Raw genomic sequence first — 20,640 nt, forward strand, 5'->3', positions numbered from 1 at the left:
AATGTCCAAAAAGGAGCTCCCCCATCAAGTTGAGACTGAGCATAGCTTGTACTGATTCTTTTTCCTGGTGTGGGATAGTTTTTGGGACGCACTCCTATCAGTATAAGACAAAATACCGGAAACAAGAGTAGCTGGTGCTGATCCTTCTTGCACACACATTTTCTTTCTCATTCCCTCCACAATAAGAAAGGTAGTGGGGAGTGCCCTTCACCCCAGTTGACAGTGTGTGTGCTCTAACTTGTACACGAAAACCAGCCATGAACCATAGGTAGTAGGCGCATGAGTACCTCTACTCATCTCCCTTTAATGGTCTAGTTCTCGATCACTCTTACGCAGACGCGGGAAGAGAATGGTCGTAAACCACTCATATGCAACTCCTCTCAGTATTGGGTGACTTCTTCAATGATATCTTCTACTTGTTCTTCTTCTTCTAGAAGTTGCAGTGTGAGGAACACAAGACTAGGAGAAGCAACTTGTTGTTCGGCTTCTACGGGGTCACGTAAGCCGATGATTATGCTCCCATGGGAGAAAAGGTCACAGGAGATTCTTTGAAGTAGTAGCGACAACACTGCCTGATAATGTACTTAGGGGTTTTTGGTAGCGATGAAGACACTGCAGGGTAGAAGGGCTGTGCCTCTTAAAAATTTGGCAGCATGAAAATTCACATTGTCATCATCTAAGGAATGCCAACTTCCTCGGGTTCCTTCGTTGTCATAGCAAGGCCACATGATGACAGAAACTGACTTTATCAAGTTTTCAGCTGGGATTTTGTTCCGAACAGCCATTAATTTTGTTATGATAATTTCTGCTACTTAACAGGAACAATAGGGTTGTGGATAACAGTAGGTTTGCACACACAACTGTAAACATCTACAATTTATCTGGAAGCAACTGTATATCATTGTATTCTTCCTTTAATACATTCTTCTAACATGGTGATCAGCCAGCACTCTTAGTCAACCTAAAAGAGAAAGCAGAAGGTTAAAATGGCCAAATGAGGTAACAATCAATAATCTGTACTAGCTTGTGTCCTAAATCAAAATGCAACTATGCATCACCTCATTGAAAGCTTAACCAGCCTCACCAAAATCATACTATAAAAGGACAAGAATTTGTATTTATAATATATATAGGGTAATTAAAATGCATGATATTAAAATTTTTCTTCTTGTTACGTACACTTGCAAATTCCAGAATCTCGCTTAAAATAAACTCTTAACATTCTAAACATCACTGAATTAAACTAAATTGTTTTTGGTATTAACAGTACCAAATGAGAGAAATAAATATGAAGTCACTGCCTACAATCCACTTCAACACTGAAACTTCAATATCACCAAAAATATTTAATCATCAACTGTTAAGGGTCAGCTACAATTGTTTTCACTAGCTGAAGGAGTTAAAGTAAATGTTCATATGAAAAAGTTTCTAAACAGTCACCATCCTCTCATTAGTGAAACGTTCATTCAGAGAACGAGTTGTTTGACTTGGAACATGTCTAAAACCCTTCACTCCAGGGCCTGGTCCACTGTTTAAGGTTACTTCTTCTTTACCTTGGAGCATAGCAATTTCTTTCTGTATTTTTGGATCTAAAATTTGTCGATGAGGCTCGGGTAGAGAACGGAGATTATCTGCTCCTATGCTTAAGGAGACTGTATTTCGAGGTCTGGGATCCCTCGTGGTTATTATATTGCGTTTTGTGATCCTTCTTGAAGGGTCTGGTATCATTTCAAAATCCGAGTCATATGAGCTCGCATGGTCATTAACAATTGTAATGGCAGCTGGAGAAAAGAGATCTGGATTTTTCTTTGATTTGTGTCGGCTAAGACGGGGTCGACTTCTAGACATCATACCTGAAATTTATTACATCCATAACAGTAGCAGTTCTATTTTTTTTTTAAAGTAGACTTTACTATCCCAATCAACTACAAGAACCCAGAGTTGATTACTTCTATTTACCCATGAAATATATGACAGTTATTCAATACTTTACAGCAAACATTAGAACAGTCTTGGCACTAACATTTCTAAGAGTACTGAAGGTGCAATTACTTTATAAGAAAGGAAATATCAAGTACTGTATGGTCTTTTTTTATGAAAACAAAATTGTTTGAAAGTACCATGACATGAAAATCAGTCTTCACAAAATACTTACACACACGAGTATATATGAGAACTGCTATTTTATTCTACAATACAGTAATTAAGGAAAATCAGGTATTGCGCATTAATTCTGTTATGATTAACAATTATCATATATTAATGTTTTTTTTATTATTTCAGTTATAGTGATATGAACCAAGATAAACCACTGCTCCGTGACCGATATCAAGATAAAGCATCAGTAACTTCAAGTACATCAACTTGAAGTACAAGTCCTATATCAACAGGAGCTGAGGCCTTAATTCCTAATAAATTTCAAGGCCTTAAAATGCTCATGGAGTTCTGCTAACAGATAATAAAAATAGGAATCAACAAATACTTTGTGTTCATTAATTATCTGGTACTTGTGTTATCAAAAATTTTCAGCCATAAAGCAGTAAATTTATCAATAATGCTAGTGTCCTTTAAAACCTCTTTAGCAAGCATAGTAATCATTAACTGGAAAGCTTCATATATTAAAATCAATTTTCTTCGGACAACCATTTTTTTTTTTCAAATTTCTAGATGTAGATATCATCTTAGATCAATGAGCAGTTCTACAATTGGCTTGAAGAAACTATGAAGTATTCATTTTCGTACAACAATAGTTCAAATCATAAGGTGGGTGCTGAAAATGTTAGGCAATGTCTGCATCCTCATTCCAAGGCATAAACCAGATGTGGTATTTTCCAAAAACTGAAGCCAACATGAAAGTAATTTTCTCCTAGAGTAATGTGGTTTTGCTACTCCTAGGTGTTCTGTAACACACTCATGTGGATAATTTACTACTGACTTTTACCACATTGCTGAACTAAAATTTCCCAAAAGTTAGCTAACTCAACAATTTGACTTCAAGAAATATTGTGCTCTTAGATCTTATTTTGTCCACTGTTTTTATTGTAAAAATTCAATTACCACAAATATCAGTTCCTGATTACAGCTACTAATATTTCTGCAAGATGAAAGCAGCTTTCAAGCAGGACATGTAATTGTCAAAGATGGAGTAACCATGAAGTTTATTCCATTAAAGGTGGAAGAAAAAATACTTACCTTGGATGAAAATAATGAACTGTTCACCAAAGCAGTATGTCCTATTAGATGCTATCTACACAAGGGTCAGGTTATTAATGAAATAATTTGCCATTGTAGGCACTATTTCTATAATGCATTTCTCTCTGAAGGCCTAACCAATTTTCAGTGAACCATATTTGACATTTTAAAGAGTGTGTCAATGGCTTTCAGAGGAGGATGGAAATATACTGTATGGTGTTTTGACCATGATGCATTGTAACTTTCTGGTGTTAAATATTGTTCCATTTTATATGATAAAGAAACTAGCCTTTATAAAAGTCACTAAAGTAAATTCAAGGCAGAGTAAAGTTATATTTATCAACATACAATTTTAATCTGATTAAACTGCTCTGAGTAATTTAGCAAGGATTTTGAAGGCACTTATGAGCAAAGATAAGAAACAGTTTTTTATTCTAGCTGATTGCCCAGTTTCAATGAAGTAATCCTGTGGGTCAACAATACTGAACGAGCCTTCCATTAATAATAGACCCACTTGCATAACTCAAAAAAGGGCCCATCATTCAAGTTGAAAAGCGTGAATACCTTGCTCGGAAGGGAACTACATATTGTTGTACCACTAGTTACAACCTTCAAAATAAAGTTGGCATGAGAGCCTTGGTGAAATTATCTAGATGACCATCTATCATGCTAGCCAAGTGTTAGCCTTACAGGATGACCCTAAATTTATTAATTAATGTCTGCAGTCACAAACAACACTTATGAAATATGAGAACTTTTAATTTTATTTTCTTCATTTCAATCTGGGTTTTGTCATAAAATGCTGTGACATCACATTCACGTGAAGACGAGGTAAAACTCCATTAGGCTAAACCTTAGTAACTAATTAAAGAAAAAACTAGAACACCCATCCCAATAAAGTTTACCACTTGACAGATTTAATATGAAATTTTCTGAAGGCAAACTTCTTTGCAATGTATAAACAAAATGATTTATGAAATCCATCTCCCTTTGAAAACTTATTCCATATTATGAATATAAAAATTAATTTTATTTTCAACAAACCACAGGCTCCAAAACATTTAGTAAACTGAAATATAAACTATGAACAAATAATTAGGTTTTCTTACCATTGTGAACCATCTGTGATGCCATATCATTCTTAATGCTGACAGTTAAACCTCTATGTGATGAGAGAGAGACTATAGAGTTTGACTCCAGTGAAGACTCCCTTTCATTATGTGGCCGCTCCCTCTGAAATTCAAATTATAAGGTAAATATTACAGAAAAATTTGACCAAAAAATTAACCCACTTCACAAAAAGTATATCAGTAGTGATATTATTAGTTAACCCTTTTACCCCCAGGGTATTCGGAAATTTCCAACCCTTCACCCCCAGGGGTTATTTTTTTTCAAGCACATTTTTCAGTATATATTTTTTTAAATTGCTCTAACAGCCTTAATTTTTGTCATTTGAGAGGTCAGGTTGGTCTCATTCTCTTGGAAAATGCCTGAATTTTCTCAAAAAAATTATCAAAAATATGCAAAAAAAAATTTTAAATAGCATTGTTTTGCAAGGACGTACCGGTATGTCCATGGGGGTAAAGCGATGAGTTTTGTGAAACGTACCAGTACGTCCTTTGGGGGTAAAAGGGTTAAACCCTTTTAATTTTGAAATAAAATTGTAACAAAAGCCACTTTTTAATTCAAGCCGATAAAAAGTGAGATTCATCCAAGTTTTTTTTCCCAGAACCATTCATTGCATATACATTTGTATAATGGAAATATTTGTCAAAAAACCTGGTATTCAATTTCATAGTTGAGGAATGTACAAAGAAAATTTGTATAATGGAAATACTTTTCAAAACCCTAGTATCATTTCACCAAAATTTATATACAGCTTCCATACTCACCAAGAATCAGTACGGTATTGAATCTAAATAAAATTAGTTCAGTGCCATAGTTTGTAACTTACTAATAAAATTAAGGACATTTTGTTTACTATTGAATCAAATCATCCAATAATTTTCTTTCACTTGCAAACCAGATACAAATTAATTTATTTAATTCATTATAGACTTAGATGTGAAGTCCCAACACATTAAACAACCTTTAGAGTAAGGAAGTTTCAACAATTAACATGCACAAGACTTGGATGACAACTTAAACAAATTAAGGCTAAAAGTATTTTATCTAGATTTTTGTTCCATAATGCAATTGCAAGTTTCTGGAAAAAAAAAAATTCTGATGCATCAACTTTTTAGGGGAGATCATTTCTATATTCATCGCCAGAATAAACTACTTAATGCATAGGACTCAGGCACAACATATGCTTTACGAGAACTTAAACGTCACTTTTAATGTTAGAGTAGGATTACCATATATTATTACAATCACTAGCCAGGTGTCATTCCACACATTTTAGGTGTATTAAATTCTTCAAAAATCCCTTCCTTGGAAAGCAAACACAACTGAACTGGATACAAAAATAACATCCAAAACATAATACAGAGGATCTCCATTTTGTGAATCCTAATGTTGGAATAACTGAAGACAAATTTTCTTTGAAGTTCAGAAACCCATCTTGACTGACACACTCCCTCCATTACCTTGAGGATTCTCAGGTCAATTATAAACCTCCACTCTCACAGTATTTTCTAGACCACAGATAGGCCCCTAAAAACCCAAAGTAATATCCCTAACTTCCCCTCATCCACAGTACAGAACTTCATGATCATCAAGGGTAGGAATCAAAGGTCATTAACAGGAAGAATCAAAGGTCATTAACAAGAGAAAGTTAAAGAAAGCTGGAGGTGATGGGATTCCTACATTTTCCATAATGAAGAGGACCACAGCCGATGGTATTGTTATCAGGTTCTTTACTACTGTCTTATAAAACTAGTAACTGATGCAGAGGACCCTCCTTTGAATAAAGTATAAAACTAAAGAAACCATAATGACAAGACAAGACAGAACCATTTTCTATGGAAGAATTTCATCCCCTAACCCATATCCCAGCAATCCTAATGCCTATTTGTTCCGACACACATTTACCTCGAAACACTTTCTTAGGAGTTACCTGGAACCTCCTCTCTAACGACCAGAGTTTTGTGTAGTTTACCCTACACCCCTTCTGTAATGGTAGACCTACCGGAAGGATACGTGCCCTGAGGGCAACCCCGCAGTAGGCCACCTGTGATCTTAGGCTGTGATCTCCAGTAAGTTTTCTGGTCACATCGTGATAACATCTTGACGCTCCTCTTATCTCAGTTCGACCTTTGTGACCCCGACTCGTGGTCCGTGTGGTTTTCGCATGGCCCGTTGTGCTCTCCATCGGGCTTAGTGCTTTTGCTTGTGCTTTGGGTTTTTTACAGTATACTGTATTCCTTTGTGCTTTGCCTTGAGATTGTTAGTCTTGTGCTCGTTGTGCAGGGGCAGTGGGTACGTTTAGGTACCAAGGATAAGAAGTCTTCCAAGAGGTTGCCCAAGAGGGCTAGCACCTCTTCGCCCTTGATGTCTCCAGGAGGAACGTCAGTTAGTGTTTCCCTACCACCTTCCCCTACCCAGAGTAGGGGACGAGGTAAGTCCGTTGCGGGGAAGAAGCCAAGGGCTCTTCCCCAGGAGTCTGTTCTTCATGATAGTGGGGTAGCAGATTCTTTCCAGGCAAGTGGTGGGCCTGAAAGTGAGGTTAGTGGGGGTCTTAGAGACAGTGCCCTGGTGCTTGAGGGTCACGTCTCGTCTGTTTATCCCTTGTAGAATAAAATGTCCCTGTCTCTTCGCCCGATTCTTGGGCATGTTTTTCAGGTACCTCCGCAGCTGAAGGCATCCTAGAGAAGGAAGACTCACCGTCGGCGGTTCCAGGAGAAGGCGATCTCTTCCAGGTCCTGTTCCAGTTCACGAAATGGAAGGAGGACATCAGGGTTCCCGAGGAAGAAACTCAGGAGGAGCAGCTATGGCATAACAGAGACAGTCCTCCTAGAAGGGCCTCTGCCAGCCACAGATTGATCCTCGGAAAGACCCAAGGTCCCCGTCGGATAGGCGTAAGGCCGCGAAATAGACGACTCTACCCGACCAGTGTGGGGAGTCGCCGTTTCGGACGGGCAGCCTCGTCGAGTCAGCTCATGCGAGCGATCGACAGGGACGGCTTCCTCCATCGGGCAAGCCCACGGAAGCCTCGTCCCCCTCGAAGAGAGACAACAGAGGACGGAGACTCTCGCCTTCACGGCAGTGCCCATCCTCAGTCCACAACCTAGTGTGGAGGCGCCCGTCGGTACAGCTCATCAACCCCGGACGGAGGACCTGGTCTACGACAATGAGGGCGTGCCAACAGAGGACTCCGCTTATAGGACGGAGGCTCTCGCCGCCACGGCAAGGCTCGTCCTAGCGGAGGACTCCGCCTTTAGGACAGAGGCCCCCGCCACCACGGCAATGTCCGTCCTAACAGAGGACTCCGCCTACAGGACGGAGGTCCTGGCCACCACGGCAATTCCCGTTCAGTGTAAGCTCAAAGACCTGACTACAGTCACGAGCTCTGTGGTGAGGCTCTCCGGGGGCAGCCTCGACGAGTCAGCCCGTGGAGGTTATCGTCGTGCACGGATCCCTCCGTCGAACACCTTCACGGAGGAGCCTGTCCCCTTGTCGAAGGCTCGAAATGACGGAGGCACCCGTCTCTCCTGAAAGGCTTAACCGCGAGACTCGTCTGAGCGGAGGTGTCCGTGTTGACTCTACAAGTGCACGGATCCCTCCGTGGCACGCCTCCATGGAGGAGTCCGTCCCTTTATCTAAGGCTCGATAAGTGAAAGAGATGCCCGTCTCTCCAGAAGGTCTTAGCCGCAGGTCCCGTCAGAGCGGAGGTGCCCGTGATGAATCTACACCCCTTCGCCGGACGGAGGACGTGGATGCGGACGCGAATCTTGGAGCGCCGGAGGACTTCGCTTATAGGAGGGTGATCTCCTTAATAAGGAGTCACAAAATTGAGGAGCCACTACCTCAAGAAGTAGTTGGCTCTGGCCTTAACAGGATTATGGAGGAGCCTGTCCAGAAGAAGTCATCTTTGGCTCTTCCCGAGGCGAGGGACTTAAAGTTGGGGCGTACCCATATTGATAAGGTGTTCACCCACAAAAGGGACACCTCCAAAGGTCACAGTTCAGCCAAACTGCTATAAGGCCTAAAATCACAAAGCAAGTATTATGCTTTAGAAGGACGTCCACTTGGGGCTAGCGAGCTCGGGGATGTCCTAGAAGTGTTAGGACAAGGTGCCCCGGAAGACAGGGCGTCTGCGGCGCCCCCTTGTTCTTTTCACATCCGAGTCCATCATGATGGAGGAGATGTCCAAGGATCTCGTGAAGGTCGCCTCATGGTGGGACGGGTGGGCTACTACTTTAGTAGGTACCCAGATCCCTTCGGACTCTTTGAATCCTACCAAGAGAGAAGCCCTAAAGGAATTGGTCGGATCGGGCGGCCGTGCCCTTCAGTTTCTCACGTTCCAGGCCTTGGCATTGTCTGCGAACTGGGTCTTGGGAAGAAGAGACTCGGTCCTGAAGAAACTTTCCAGGAGAATCCCGGGCAGGGAAGTGAGGGCCCTTCGGAATATTACGGTTTGCGACGAAGGTCTTTTCCCATCAAGAAAAAGAAAGATACCATCTTGCCGAAAGTTCAATCGGTGAGGAGACCAGTTTTTGGAAGGCCTGTATCCGAGGCTCCCGCTAGTTCTCGGTCTTCCCTAACTCAAGTGAGGAGAGTACCTTCGACATCACAGTGGGCTCAGTCAGCTTATCTCTCCCGAAGGGGAACCAATTCAGCCCCTTCCTCCTATAGGAATTCCTTCTCTTCAGCCAGGAGAGGCCGTTCAGGACGTTCCTCCCGTAGAAGGTTGAGGGAAGCCCCCCTCCCCTGCCCAAGCCTCAGGTAGGGGGATACCTCAGATAATTTTGGCAAGCTTGGAAACTCCACGGGGCTGAACCGTGGACGGTAACTGTTTTGAAAGAGGGCTACAGGCTTCCTTTTCTAGAAGTTCCACCTCCCTTGGTTCCAGCAAGCCAGGCGGAGTGGTTGGCCCCCAAAACCCCCTGAAGAGAGCAACCTTGGGGGAAGAAATCTCCACAAGGTTGGAGAACGAAGCAATGGAGACTGTTCATCTTCCGGGTCCGGAGTTCTACAGTCGACTCTTCCTGGTAGAGAAAGCAACGGGAGGTTGGAGACCAGTGATGGACCTGTCGGCCCTCAACAAATTAATTAGGAAAACGCAATTTAAGATGGACACCCCAAGAACGCTCATGGCGTCCTTGAGGGAAGGAGATTTCATGATATCCCTAGACCTCGAGGATGCCTATTTTCAAAATCCCATTCATCCAGCGAGCAGGAAGTATCTCCGGGTGAAGTGGGGTCCCCAGATTTTGCAGTTCAGAGCCCTATGCTTCGGCCTGTCCACAGCCCCCCAGGTACTCACGAGGATCTTTAGGACGATCTCCATTTGGCCTCACGAACGGGGGATCCGCCTAATTCGGTACATGGACAGCTGGTTACTCCTTTCTTCCTCAAAGGAAGTCTTGAAGCAATAAGGCGTGGAGCTTCTTCATCTTTGCAAAACTCTGGACATCACCATCAATCTGGACAAGTCTCATCTGTCCCAAACCAACAAGATGGCGTATTTGGGGATAGTCCTGGATTCCTTACTAGTCAAGGCGTTTCCATCAGTAGACAGAATGACCAATCTAGACCCAGTCCTCTGTCCCTTCCTGGCAGGTCAACCCAGAAGAGCAAAGAATTGGCAGAGGTTGATAGGACACCTAGTGTCATTAGAGAAGATGATCCCCCAAGGAAGACAAGAGATCAGGAGTATCCAGTGGAACTCAAAAGAAGAGTGGGGAACCCATCCTCTAGGAAAAGCAGTTAGAGGCAGGTGGACGGAAACAGAAAAGTCTCTCCACATCAATGTTCCGGGGATGAGGTCTGTTCAGGAAGCCTGTCTACACTTCGGTCCATTTCTAAAAGGAAACTCAGTAGCATTAATGTCGGACACTGCCACAGTAGTGGAGTACATAACAAAGGAAAGAGGATTGAAGTCGAAGGAGTTGTGCGTTCTCGCCTTGCAAGTCCTGTAATGGGCAGAAGAGGAACATGTCCGACTATCAGCGAGATTCATTCTGGGAAAGGGAAAACGTTCTAGCCGACGGCCTCAATAGGGTAGGCCAAGTAGTAGGGACAGATGGTCTCTTCACCCCGAAGTAGCAAGAGTCATCATCCGAATGTGGGGTTCTCCGGTATTGGATCTCTTCGCGTCGAGACTGAACGCGCAACTTCCCGTTTTCTGTTCTTCTGTCCCAGACCCAAAGGCGGCATTGGAGGTCGACTTTCAGCTTAAGCAGGGACGATCTGGACGTGTACGTCTTTCTTCTTTTTGCTCTGATCAGGCAGATTCTCAACAGAGTAAGGACAGCCAATAACCTAAAGTTGACTTTGGTAGTGCCTTGGTGGCCGGAGAGAGAGTGGTTCGCAGATCTTAAGGTCTGGCTATTCTCCCTCCGTGGCCTCTTCCAGATAGACCAGACCTCCTGAGGTGCCCACACTTTCTGAGGTTCAACGAGAATCCTCAATCCCTTCGTCTTCACAACTGGAGGTTATCCAGCGCCTCCTGAAAAGACAAGGGTATTCGATCAAGACAGGTGATAGAATGTCACTTTACTTGAGACAGTCCTCTACAGCAGTCTACCAAGCAAAATGGGCAGATTTTACTAAATGGTGTGCTTCAAAGAAGTAAAGACTTTAGAAGCATCGGTACCCGACATCGCAGACTATCTCGTTTACCTCAGAGATGAGTTGGGCAGGTCGATTCCAGCAGTAAAAGGGGTAAGAGCCGCCCTTAGAAAGTTTTTCTTTTGGAAGGAATAGATCTAGGTTATTCTAGACATGTCTCGATGCTCATAAAAAGCTTTTAGCAGTCCTGTCCTCCCTCGTCTCCTAGGGCTCCACAATGGGACCTGGCTAGAGTTCTAGATATGTTTAGTAAGCCTCCCTTCAATCTGTTGAAGGATATAGTGGACAGGAATCTTACGCTTAAGGTGGTCTTCTTGTTAGATTTGGCGACAGCGAAGAGAGTAGGAGAAATTCATGGGTTGTCCTACGTGGTAGAACACTCAAGGGGTTGGAGAGAGATCGCCTTGACGTTGCCCCCTCGATCATTGACAGAACCAAAACCCATCCGTTGGGGATCCTAGGTTCGAGGGTTTCTCTATTCCAGTAATTCCAGAATCAGGTAATCAAGAGGACTTGAATTTGTGTCCTGACAGAGTTATAAGGAAATATCTAAAGAGGACGGCGAATCTCCGCCCAGGAATAAAGAATCTTCTTGTCTCCACGGGTACGACGGAAAAGTTTTTTCCAGACACCATTTCCTTTTGGCTCAGGAAAGTCATCATTCAAACTTATTCTAGTGCAGAACTTTCAGTTCCAGGAAAGCCCAGGGGACATGACGATAAAGGTATAAGTACCTCTCTAGATTTTGAAAGAACATGTCAGTAGATCAGCTTCTTAGACAGGCACTTGATCTATCCAATCGACGTTCACTTCTCACTACCTCAAGGAATGTACGAGGAAGTCCTTAGATGGTTTTTTCATAGGTCTTAGACAGTAGACATGGACATTCCCCTTAGATCTATACTTCATCAAGCACATCATCAAGGAATTATGTAGGGTGAGCACTTTTCACACTAGTATGAGCTATTTGTGTAGTTTATCCTACTTTCCAGTTGTTTGGGTCTTTAGTCAGGGAGGCACTCCCACCTCCTAAAGTGTAAGTCTCCTAAGAAAGTGTTTCTAGGTAATTCTCTGTGTCGGAACAAATCACAAATTTTTAGTAATTTTTATTTTTCCTAACATACTTACCGAGAAACACTTTCGGGTTATGGCCCTCCTTTCCTTCCCCCCGTGTGCCTCACTGATCTTTAGTATTGTTACTTTCATAAAACTTACTGGAGATCACAGGTGGCCTACCGCGGGGTTGCCATCAGGGCACGTATCCTTCCGGTACGTCTACCATTACAGAAGGGGAGTAGGGTAAACTACACAAAACTCTGGTCGTTTGAGAGGAGGTTCCAGGTAACTCCTAAGAAAGTGTTTCTCGGTAAGTATGTTAGGAAAAATACAAATTACTAAAAATTTGTGATTTCTCTATATAAATAGAAATACTAGGACTGGATCACTCAAGTTTGGTTCTGCAATAGACCTAAGTCCAACACCAAAAAGAGACTGCTTAAAACTCGGGGAAAACCTTGCAGCTATGACAGAAATTAGAGAAAGTGGGAATTCTGATATATTGTAGAATTATGAAGAATGATGGACTGAATGAAATTTGAAATGTGGTGACCCCCAAAGAATGTGTAAAATCCTTTCAGTAGTTTTTGCAAACCAGTTGCCGTTGAAAAAGAAATTTTAATTGCGGGAAATCTAGTGTTGGCAGCTCTTCAAGGGATGACAAGAAAATTCAAGTACATCGGTTGTGGTGGCCGATGATGTAACGTCCCTGACTGGTGAACGCCAGACTGAGGTTTGAGTCCCGCTCAAACTCATTAGTTCCTTTGGTTTCAGCAATCTCTCTATCTTTGTGAGCTAAGGATGGGGGGTTTGGGAGAGCCCATAGGTCTACCTGCTGAGACATCACTAGCCATTGTCTGGCTCTCCCTGGTCCTAACTTGGGTGGAGAGGGGGCTTGGACACTGATCATATGTATACATAGTCAGTCTCTAAGGCACTGTCCTGCTTGCTAGGGCAATGTCACTGTCCCCTGTCTCTGCCACTCATAAGCGGCCTTTAAACCTTTAAACTAATACTTGAAAAACCATGTCGACTATCACAAATGAGCAGCAGAGCTAGGGGACAAGTCAAAGCCTACAGACAGAACACGCAAACAAATGATCAAACATCTTTTACTCGCTAATACCTGGAGAAGTATGAGGCTTGTGATATTTTAGCAAGTTAGTCAGTGTGACCTCCCAAATCCCAATTCCTAGCTCCCACGTTTCGTAAGGGCATGTGCCAAAGAAAATTTATTACGGACTGAAAAAGGATTGAATTTGAATCCCATGAAGTGATGGTTGCTAATGATTCAACTTTGCTGCCAAATGTTATGTTAACAGTCCATTCTGAACATAGACTAGGCTTTGCTTACTTCTTTTTAATTTGAGAAGCTGGTATTTTTTCTTATATTTCAACACTGGTTCCGCTTCTCCAATCACACAAAAGCTACAATTGTGGTGCTAAGAGCTAAATGCAGACACCCAACCTTTCATTGAACAGTAGTAAAGTAAGAGATACAATTTGTTCCCACACTACATTATTATCAATTACCTTCCTTATAGATAACTCTATGACATTTCCATGCTTGTAAAAGTATCATAAATCTTATGTCATTTACATACGAAACATGAAACAAATCAGACTTTTAGTGTACCATACACTGAATCAACATAACAGCATAAACCTGTACTAAAAATCAGTCACCAAACCTATCAAGAAACTTTTATTCCCCAAAATGCAACAAACCAGTGGAGATTGCATTCCTGGTCTCAACCACACTAAAAGCTAATGAAACTGAATATGATGCCACTAGATAATCTCCTTTCATCACTAAGGTATTTTATTTCAACGAACTGTAAATCCAATACTTTGAATCAGCAAGTACCTGTACTAAAAATTTGTCAGAAAACTTGAAGAATGCTATACGGTACTCTTTATTCATCAAAATGCAACAAGACCAATGGAGATTGCATTTCTTGTCTCTTCCACACTAAAAGCTAGTGCAAATGATTATACCACTAGATAACATTATTTCATTAAGGTATTTTGTTTAAACAAATTCCATAGAATACATAGGGGATGTATGGATCAGCTTTTTACAGTTATGCAGATATACAAGAAATATTTAGCAAAAGGTAAGATGTATGTTGCATTTATGGATCTGGAAAAAGCTTATGATAAGAGTTGACTGGGAAGCAATTTGGAATGTGATGAAGTTACATGGAATTGGTGGAAGCTTGTTGCAAGCAGTGAATAGTTTATACACAGGCTGTAAAGTGTGTGTTAGGATAGGAAATGAAGCAAGTGGTTTTCAGAGAGAGAATTGAAACAGGGATGGGTGATGGTGAATCAGTTGTTTGCAGATGATAAGGTATTGATTGCAGACTAAGAGAAGCTGGGTCATTTAATGAGAGAGTTTGGGAGGGTGTGCGAGAGAAGAAAGTTGAGAGTTAATGTGGGTATGAGTAAGATTATGAATAGCATGAGAAGAGAGGGTGATGCTAGGTTGAATGGAGAGTTACTTGAAGAAGTAGACCAGTTTTAGTAGTTAGAGTCTACTGTTGCTGTAAATGGTGGAGTTGAAGCACATGTACATCAGAGAGTGAATGAAGGATGTAAGGTGTTAGGGGCTGTGAAGGGAAGGTAAAGAATAGAGAGTTAGGAATGAATGTAAAGAGTTCTGTATAAGAAAGTGATTGTACCAACTATGATATATGGATTGGAGTTGTGGGGAATGAAAGTGACTGAGACAAAAATTGAATGTATTCGAAATGAAGTGTCTGAGGAGTACGGTTGGTGTATCTCGTTTACATAGGGCTAGGAATGAAGTAGTTAGGGTAGGGAACAGGTGTAAGGAATGAATTAGCAGCTAAAGTAGGTATGAATGTGTTGAGGTGGTTTGGCCATTTAAGAGAATGGAAAATGGCTGTCTGCTGAAAAAGGTGATGGATGCATGAGTTGATGGGAGAAGTACAAGAGGAAAGCTAAGGTTTGGGTGGATGGATGGAGTGAAGAGAGTTCTAGATGATAAGAGGACACGTGAGAGACAAAAGAGCGTGCTAGAAGTAGGAATGAATGGCAAGTGATTGTGACACAGTTCCATTAGGCCCTGCAGCTTCCTCCCATTGTCTTGGTGACAGCTGAGGTAGCAGCAGTAGGGGATTCGGCATATGAAGCTTCATTTTTGGTGGATAATGGGGGAGGGTGGTCCGTGGGACCCTAGCAGTACCAACCAAACTCAGCTGAATACCTCATCAGGCTGGGAGAAGCTAAGAGAAGAAAAGTCCCCTTCTGTTTTTTTTTTCCCAAAAAATTGGGGAAGTGCTTTGGTAGATGGATGGAAAATCCATATCTAAAATTCTGTATACATTGACTAAACTATCCCAAACTGCTTCAAAAATATATCCAATACTAAAATTAGGGTAATTGTTTACAACACCTCACTCTCCATTTACTCCAAAATAATGCAATCCTGCAGTTCTCATCTTCTTGCACAGTAATTAGGTGGTTATTTAAATTCTGGGAAAGCAATAATTAGCCAGATATGTTGAGGAAGGGGAAAGGGTTATAAAAAGAAATTAGGTCGGTTTCCTCACCAAACAACTTGGAACTGACATGTTAACATAAGTCAACCAAACAGAATTCGTGATGCTAGCATACATAAACAGAAGTTTGTGATGCCAGTGTACATTTGATATACTGTATATTCAAAATATACTTAATAAAATTGAATGATTACTCAAAAGTGTCACTGTTTGCAAATTGCATATTTTATGGACACTTGAGTAAATTAATCCATTTTTAATTAAGTATATTTTGAATATACCCTGTACAGTATATCAAATATACGCTGGCATCACGAACTTCTGTTTATGCACGCTGGCATCATGAATTCTGTTTGGTTGACTACGTTGACATGTCAGTTCCAAGTCGTTAATTCTGTTTGGTTGACTATGTTGACATGTCAGATCCAAGTCGTTTAGTGAGGAAACCGAGCTTTTTTCTTTTTATAACCCTTCCTCCTTCCTCAACATATCTTGCTAATTATTGCTTTCCCAGACTTTAAATAACCACCTAATTACTGTGCAAGAAGATGAGAACTGCAGGATTGCATTATTTTGGAGTAAATAGAGAGTGTGGTGTTGTAAACAATTACCAAAATTAGTATTTCTTCAAGACATTTACTAAAGCACCGATTCCTACACGTTTCTAAATTCCCTCATACAAGCCAGAAACGTAAACAATAATTTAGTCAATTTACCTTTTCTCTGTATGCTTCCAGCTTCTCTAATCTTCCTTGAACTTTACTTTTCTTCATCTGCCTGATCTTCTGCAAAAGAAGTTGGTCTGATCTGAGCCCCCTTACAATGGTTCCACTGCCTACACGAACTCTCAAGGGAGCTCCCAGGTTGCCACTTGTCTGTGAATCAAAAGAAAAAGTTACAGAACAGAAAATTATTTGGATTTCATGAAATTATTCAAGGAAATCCAAAATAAGTGGCATCCTATTAGTATAAACTTACAGTATTTTTGTGCCCAATACTCATGAGAGGGTGAAAACTCTGCTGTCAGGTAATGGATTTCAAAAGCATGCCACCCCAGTCGATTAATGTCACTAAGTAATGACATGCTTTCATTAAAAGAACCATAGTAAGACATCTCAATCTTTAATGCTAACTACAAAAATAACTCCCACAAAAATAGATTTATATGATTTTGGGCTAAATGTGGTCATTCATCCCAAAGGGCAAACAAAAATTTTACAGTTTACTATGAAGATAACGTTAAAAGTTGGACAGCACGATGGAAGAAAGGAAAGGAGGAAAAGTATGAAGATAAAAAGCTAGTGCAGTTTGTACCAACCGTGTGTCACACAATTGTACATAATTCCTTTTGTATATATTATGCTTGTTTCTTCGCTCTTCCCTCGCACTAAAACGAACTTGAAAATTCTTGTCTGCTTTTTTCCTCTGTAACATTGTCAATATTTGAACATGAAAATTCTTGTTGCTTTGAGATTTTGTATATAAAGGAGTGTTCTTTAATAAACCACTCAGTTGATTGCTTCCTGCCTTTGAGTTCACAACCCTCTCTCGGCACCGTCACAAGTTAGAAGCTGAAATAATGCTGCAAGGGACCCTCAAGTAATACCTACAATGCCCCATGTGAGATCAACTGTCAGCACTCTCTCCACTAAGGAGATCCTTACATTAGGGACAAACTTAAAGATGCTACCAGTATTTTTAAACCATTTTAATATTTCTTAATATAATCCCTACAAACCCTGAATTAAGTACAATATAGATAAAAAATTTACCTCATGAAAATAATTTTTGGGGTAAAAAAAAAAAAAAAAAAAAAAAAAAAAAAAAAAAAAAAAAAAAAAAAAAAAACAGTAAAATGTTTAAAACTATCAATAAATATTATGCAGGAAAACTATTTCCCTCAATTTTCATACCTTTCCTTGCACATTTTCCCAATTAACTTGACTTTGGTGTGCTATATTTACTAAACCCCCAAATAGAAATAAAAAATAAATATTGCAGACTTGATTAACATGTAGGAGTGTTGATCCATGAATCTACTTTAGTGAGGATCACAGCAATGTGTGTTTTCATGCCTCTTTGTAAATACTGTATTATTTTATACTTTCTTGCTTTTGATGTCATGAATTTTGTAAGTTCTAATCATGGAAGCATATCCAGTCTGTTTAAAAAGTAGGAAAATATAATGTTTGAATAATGTTGTTTTCACGCCTTTTAAAAAGTTCCAAATACAGAACAAAAATAAGGTGGGGATTTATTCAATTTTACTACTATAACAACTGAAATGTGAATATTTATTTTCCATTTTTTATGATGTGTAAAGTCTAACTCAAGCTACAAGATTAATATCAACAACAAAGCCTAAACCTCAAGATGCAAATATCAGACAATATTTACAAAATTACTGGTACTTTTCAAGATGATAATCTTAAAGAAAGATTTTAGTAATAATCAAGGAAGCCCCAGTCCTGTCACAAACTTTGGGCAGTTATAAAGGTTGTACCCATCACAAAATTATGAAAGGCAGTTGCATGCTACTAAATTAATAAAACCCCACTAAAAGGAACTGCAAACTACCTCGAATTCTAAAATGCTGATATAGTAAAGTTTCACTAACCTTCATTCCAACAGGAATGCCTCTTCGCTGATTAACAATTTCATTCCTTGCTATGTTCCGATTCAGCTGCTGAATGTTAGGCAAGGACCTCTGTATGGATTTAAGTCTCCCTCTTGCCATCTGTCGACCAGATGTAGATGCCCTTTCTCCACCCTAAATATTTGGAATAAAATCATTAAAGATATTCATACATAGTTAACCACTCAATTACAGATAATTTTGGCAAATAAATATTGTAGTGTGTATTTTCAAACATGTTAAAATACAGACTTTGTTTCAAACACACAAACCTAATACTAACAGTATTCACCCCAACCTTGTAAGTAGACAATTATTGAATCATAACTTTTTGCCAGCATTATTTAGTGGTCACTGTTAGGCTGATACTGCTCAATAGATACATTTAATATCTACTGGACTACCATTTTCACCTGCGAAGTCCAGCTGTACCAATAGAGAGAGAATCAAAGAGTGAGTAACTTTTAAATTACGAGTGGGGACCAGCAGGCGCGCTACTCTCTTCCCTGGGGGAGCATGGGGGTATCCTAGACCTCTTCTTTTTGATTGCTACAACCTTGTGGGATGAAAGAAGGGGTTGGCCCCATCAGAATCGCCTGAGTGAGTGAGGTCACAGTCATCAGTCTCCCTAAAGTGGAGAACGACTCAGAGTACCAACATAATTGGAGATCCTTTTCCCTGGAGAAGTACTACTTCTTTTGGTAGTCTTGTCATTAAACTTCATGTTCCTGGAGGAGGACACATCTCATAACAATGTATCTCCTTCCGAAATGGCTGAAATGATGAGACCCAGAAAGGATTCAGAAGTAGGAGAGATTTGGAGACCAAAGCACGACCTGATAATCTTGAGTGTCTCCTCTCACACTGAAGGGCAAACCTGGTAAGAAAAGGAGGGCCCTGTCACTGACGTGGACCCTATGGTTACCTAACCTTGATCAACACGCTTGGGAACTGGTAGTAAAACCTGTGCCCTCTACCTGAGAAGGTAGGGGAGACACATACATGGATCCTGATACTGGTGATGAAGGGATTGGGTGGCAGAACCCACTGTGGTCTTGAAAAGTGAGTGAACCTCGTTCAACTTTCTTCTCTTGCTGTAAAGTGCTCATTGATCTTCCGGACACATGGACAAGAAGGGACATTTGGTCCCTACAAGGAGTGGAGATCAAATGGGGGTTGCCTTCGTGGCGACTCATGAACGTGCCACAATGTAGATCGTTACGGCCAGATCATTTATGCATCATGCGGGACTGTTCAATGACTAAAAAGCAAAGCAACTACACAAACACTAAAAAGAGTTAAGAGAAAGTAGAAAATACAAAACAAGGGTCAACTTGAGTCGTGGTAAAAGACTGTCCAGTCAAGCACATGGCTGGAACGACAATGTAGAGTTGAGCCTTACGGAAAAATTAATTAATCCCTTTTTCTCTTACAGTTCCTCTATGCCACCACACTGGAAGTTTTTTTTAACAGCTGGGTCTGCAGAAGCTGAAGTACAGTACTCCAATTTAAAACGACGACGATTTGTATTCATATCAGAACAACTATGATGATGATCATAGGGGCAATTGAAATAATTTCTCTTAACCAAAATAGAAGCTGTGTGTAAATCTAGTTACACTGGAACCAGAAGAAAAGCTCTTGACAAGAATAGTGAATTACATTACCAGACTTTTATAGCATTCACATGAAGAATTAGTACTTAACTGTGCAGAAAATTGGAGAAAGGTCACGTTTATACATATGACAGTTAAGAGGATGGATAATGAAAACACACTCAAGTAAAAGGAAGAGAAATATGCTTCTTAAAACCAGAGGTGCTGCAATGAACCTCTAGTTTCATGTAAAATGTATTACACAGGAAACACTTAAAAGCATTTATCCTACAAGGTCAAATTGCATTAAAAGTTTACAACTGTTGTATTATATTGTCTCACATTAAAAGTTAAATAACATTCTTTGCACATAATTACAGTATATACTGTAAGCTTGACTGAAACAAAACTGTAAGCTATACAGTCTTAGTTTTTTTTAAATCATTCTGATCCCTACTTCAAAAAATGACTTGGAATAATGGAACATTGTACAATACTTTGACAGATAGAAATATGACAAATTCGAAGATAATTTGTATTTTTCCTAACCATACAAACCTTAGCTATTTACAGAGGGTTTACCTTTTAGCGCAGCTGAAATGACGAGCCAATAGTTTTAACGAGGGTTAATTACCCCCGCACTAGTTAGCGTGGGGTGGGGAAGGGTAGCTTGCTACCCCTCCCCCCTCCACACACCGGTGACTTGCTTCACTTCACTTAGAGGTAAGACTTGACTTGGGGGTCAGGGATGGCGGGCACATATGTGTAAATAGCTAAGGTTTGTATGGTTAGGAAAAATACAAATTATCTTCGAATTTGTCATTTGTTCCGTAACCGAAATACAAACCACGCTATTTACAGAGGGTGACTTACCCCTTAGGAAGGGTGGAAAGTCCCCAGC

The 20,640-nt window shown here is 40.6% G+C and overlaps 1 protein-coding gene and 1 long non-coding RNA gene across 4 annotated transcripts in view; one reads left to right on the forward strand and one right to left on the reverse strand.

Annotated features, from left to right (window-relative positions):
- The window catches only part of LOC137625847 (uncharacterized), a 33,658-nt gene extending 31,101 nt beyond the window's left edge, over positions 1–2,557 (forward strand). Inside the window, exon 2 of the long non-coding RNA XR_011040923.1 lies at positions 2,284–2,557. This is a non-coding gene — a long non-coding RNA (uncharacterized lncRNA). The remainder of the gene's footprint in view (positions 1–2,283) is intronic.
- The window catches only part of LOC137625846 (uncharacterized), a 44,232-nt gene continuing 24,743 nt past the window's right edge, over positions 1,152–20,640 (reverse strand). For all 3 annotated transcript variants that reach the window (XM_068356749.1, XM_068356748.1, XM_068356746.1), the window contains exons 4-7: positions 18,127–18,279; positions 16,226–16,384; positions 4,302–4,425; positions 1,152–1,853 (exon numbers count right to left, since the gene is read on the reverse strand). In XM_068356749.1, the coding sequence (XP_068212850.1) occupies positions 1,429–1,853; positions 4,302–4,425; positions 16,226–16,384; positions 18,127–18,279 (861 nt within the window). In that variant the 3' untranslated portion in view covers positions 1,152–1,428. The remainder of the gene's footprint in view (positions 1,854–4,301; positions 4,426–16,225; positions 16,385–18,126; positions 18,280–20,640) is intronic.

The sequence above is a fragment of the Palaemon carinicauda genome, chromosome 33, assembly GCF_036898095.1.
Source record: "Palaemon carinicauda isolate YSFRI2023 chromosome 33, ASM3689809v2, whole genome shotgun sequence".
Classification (NCBI taxonomy): Eukaryota; Metazoa; Arthropoda; class Malacostraca; order Decapoda; family Palaemonidae; genus Palaemon; species Palaemon carinicauda.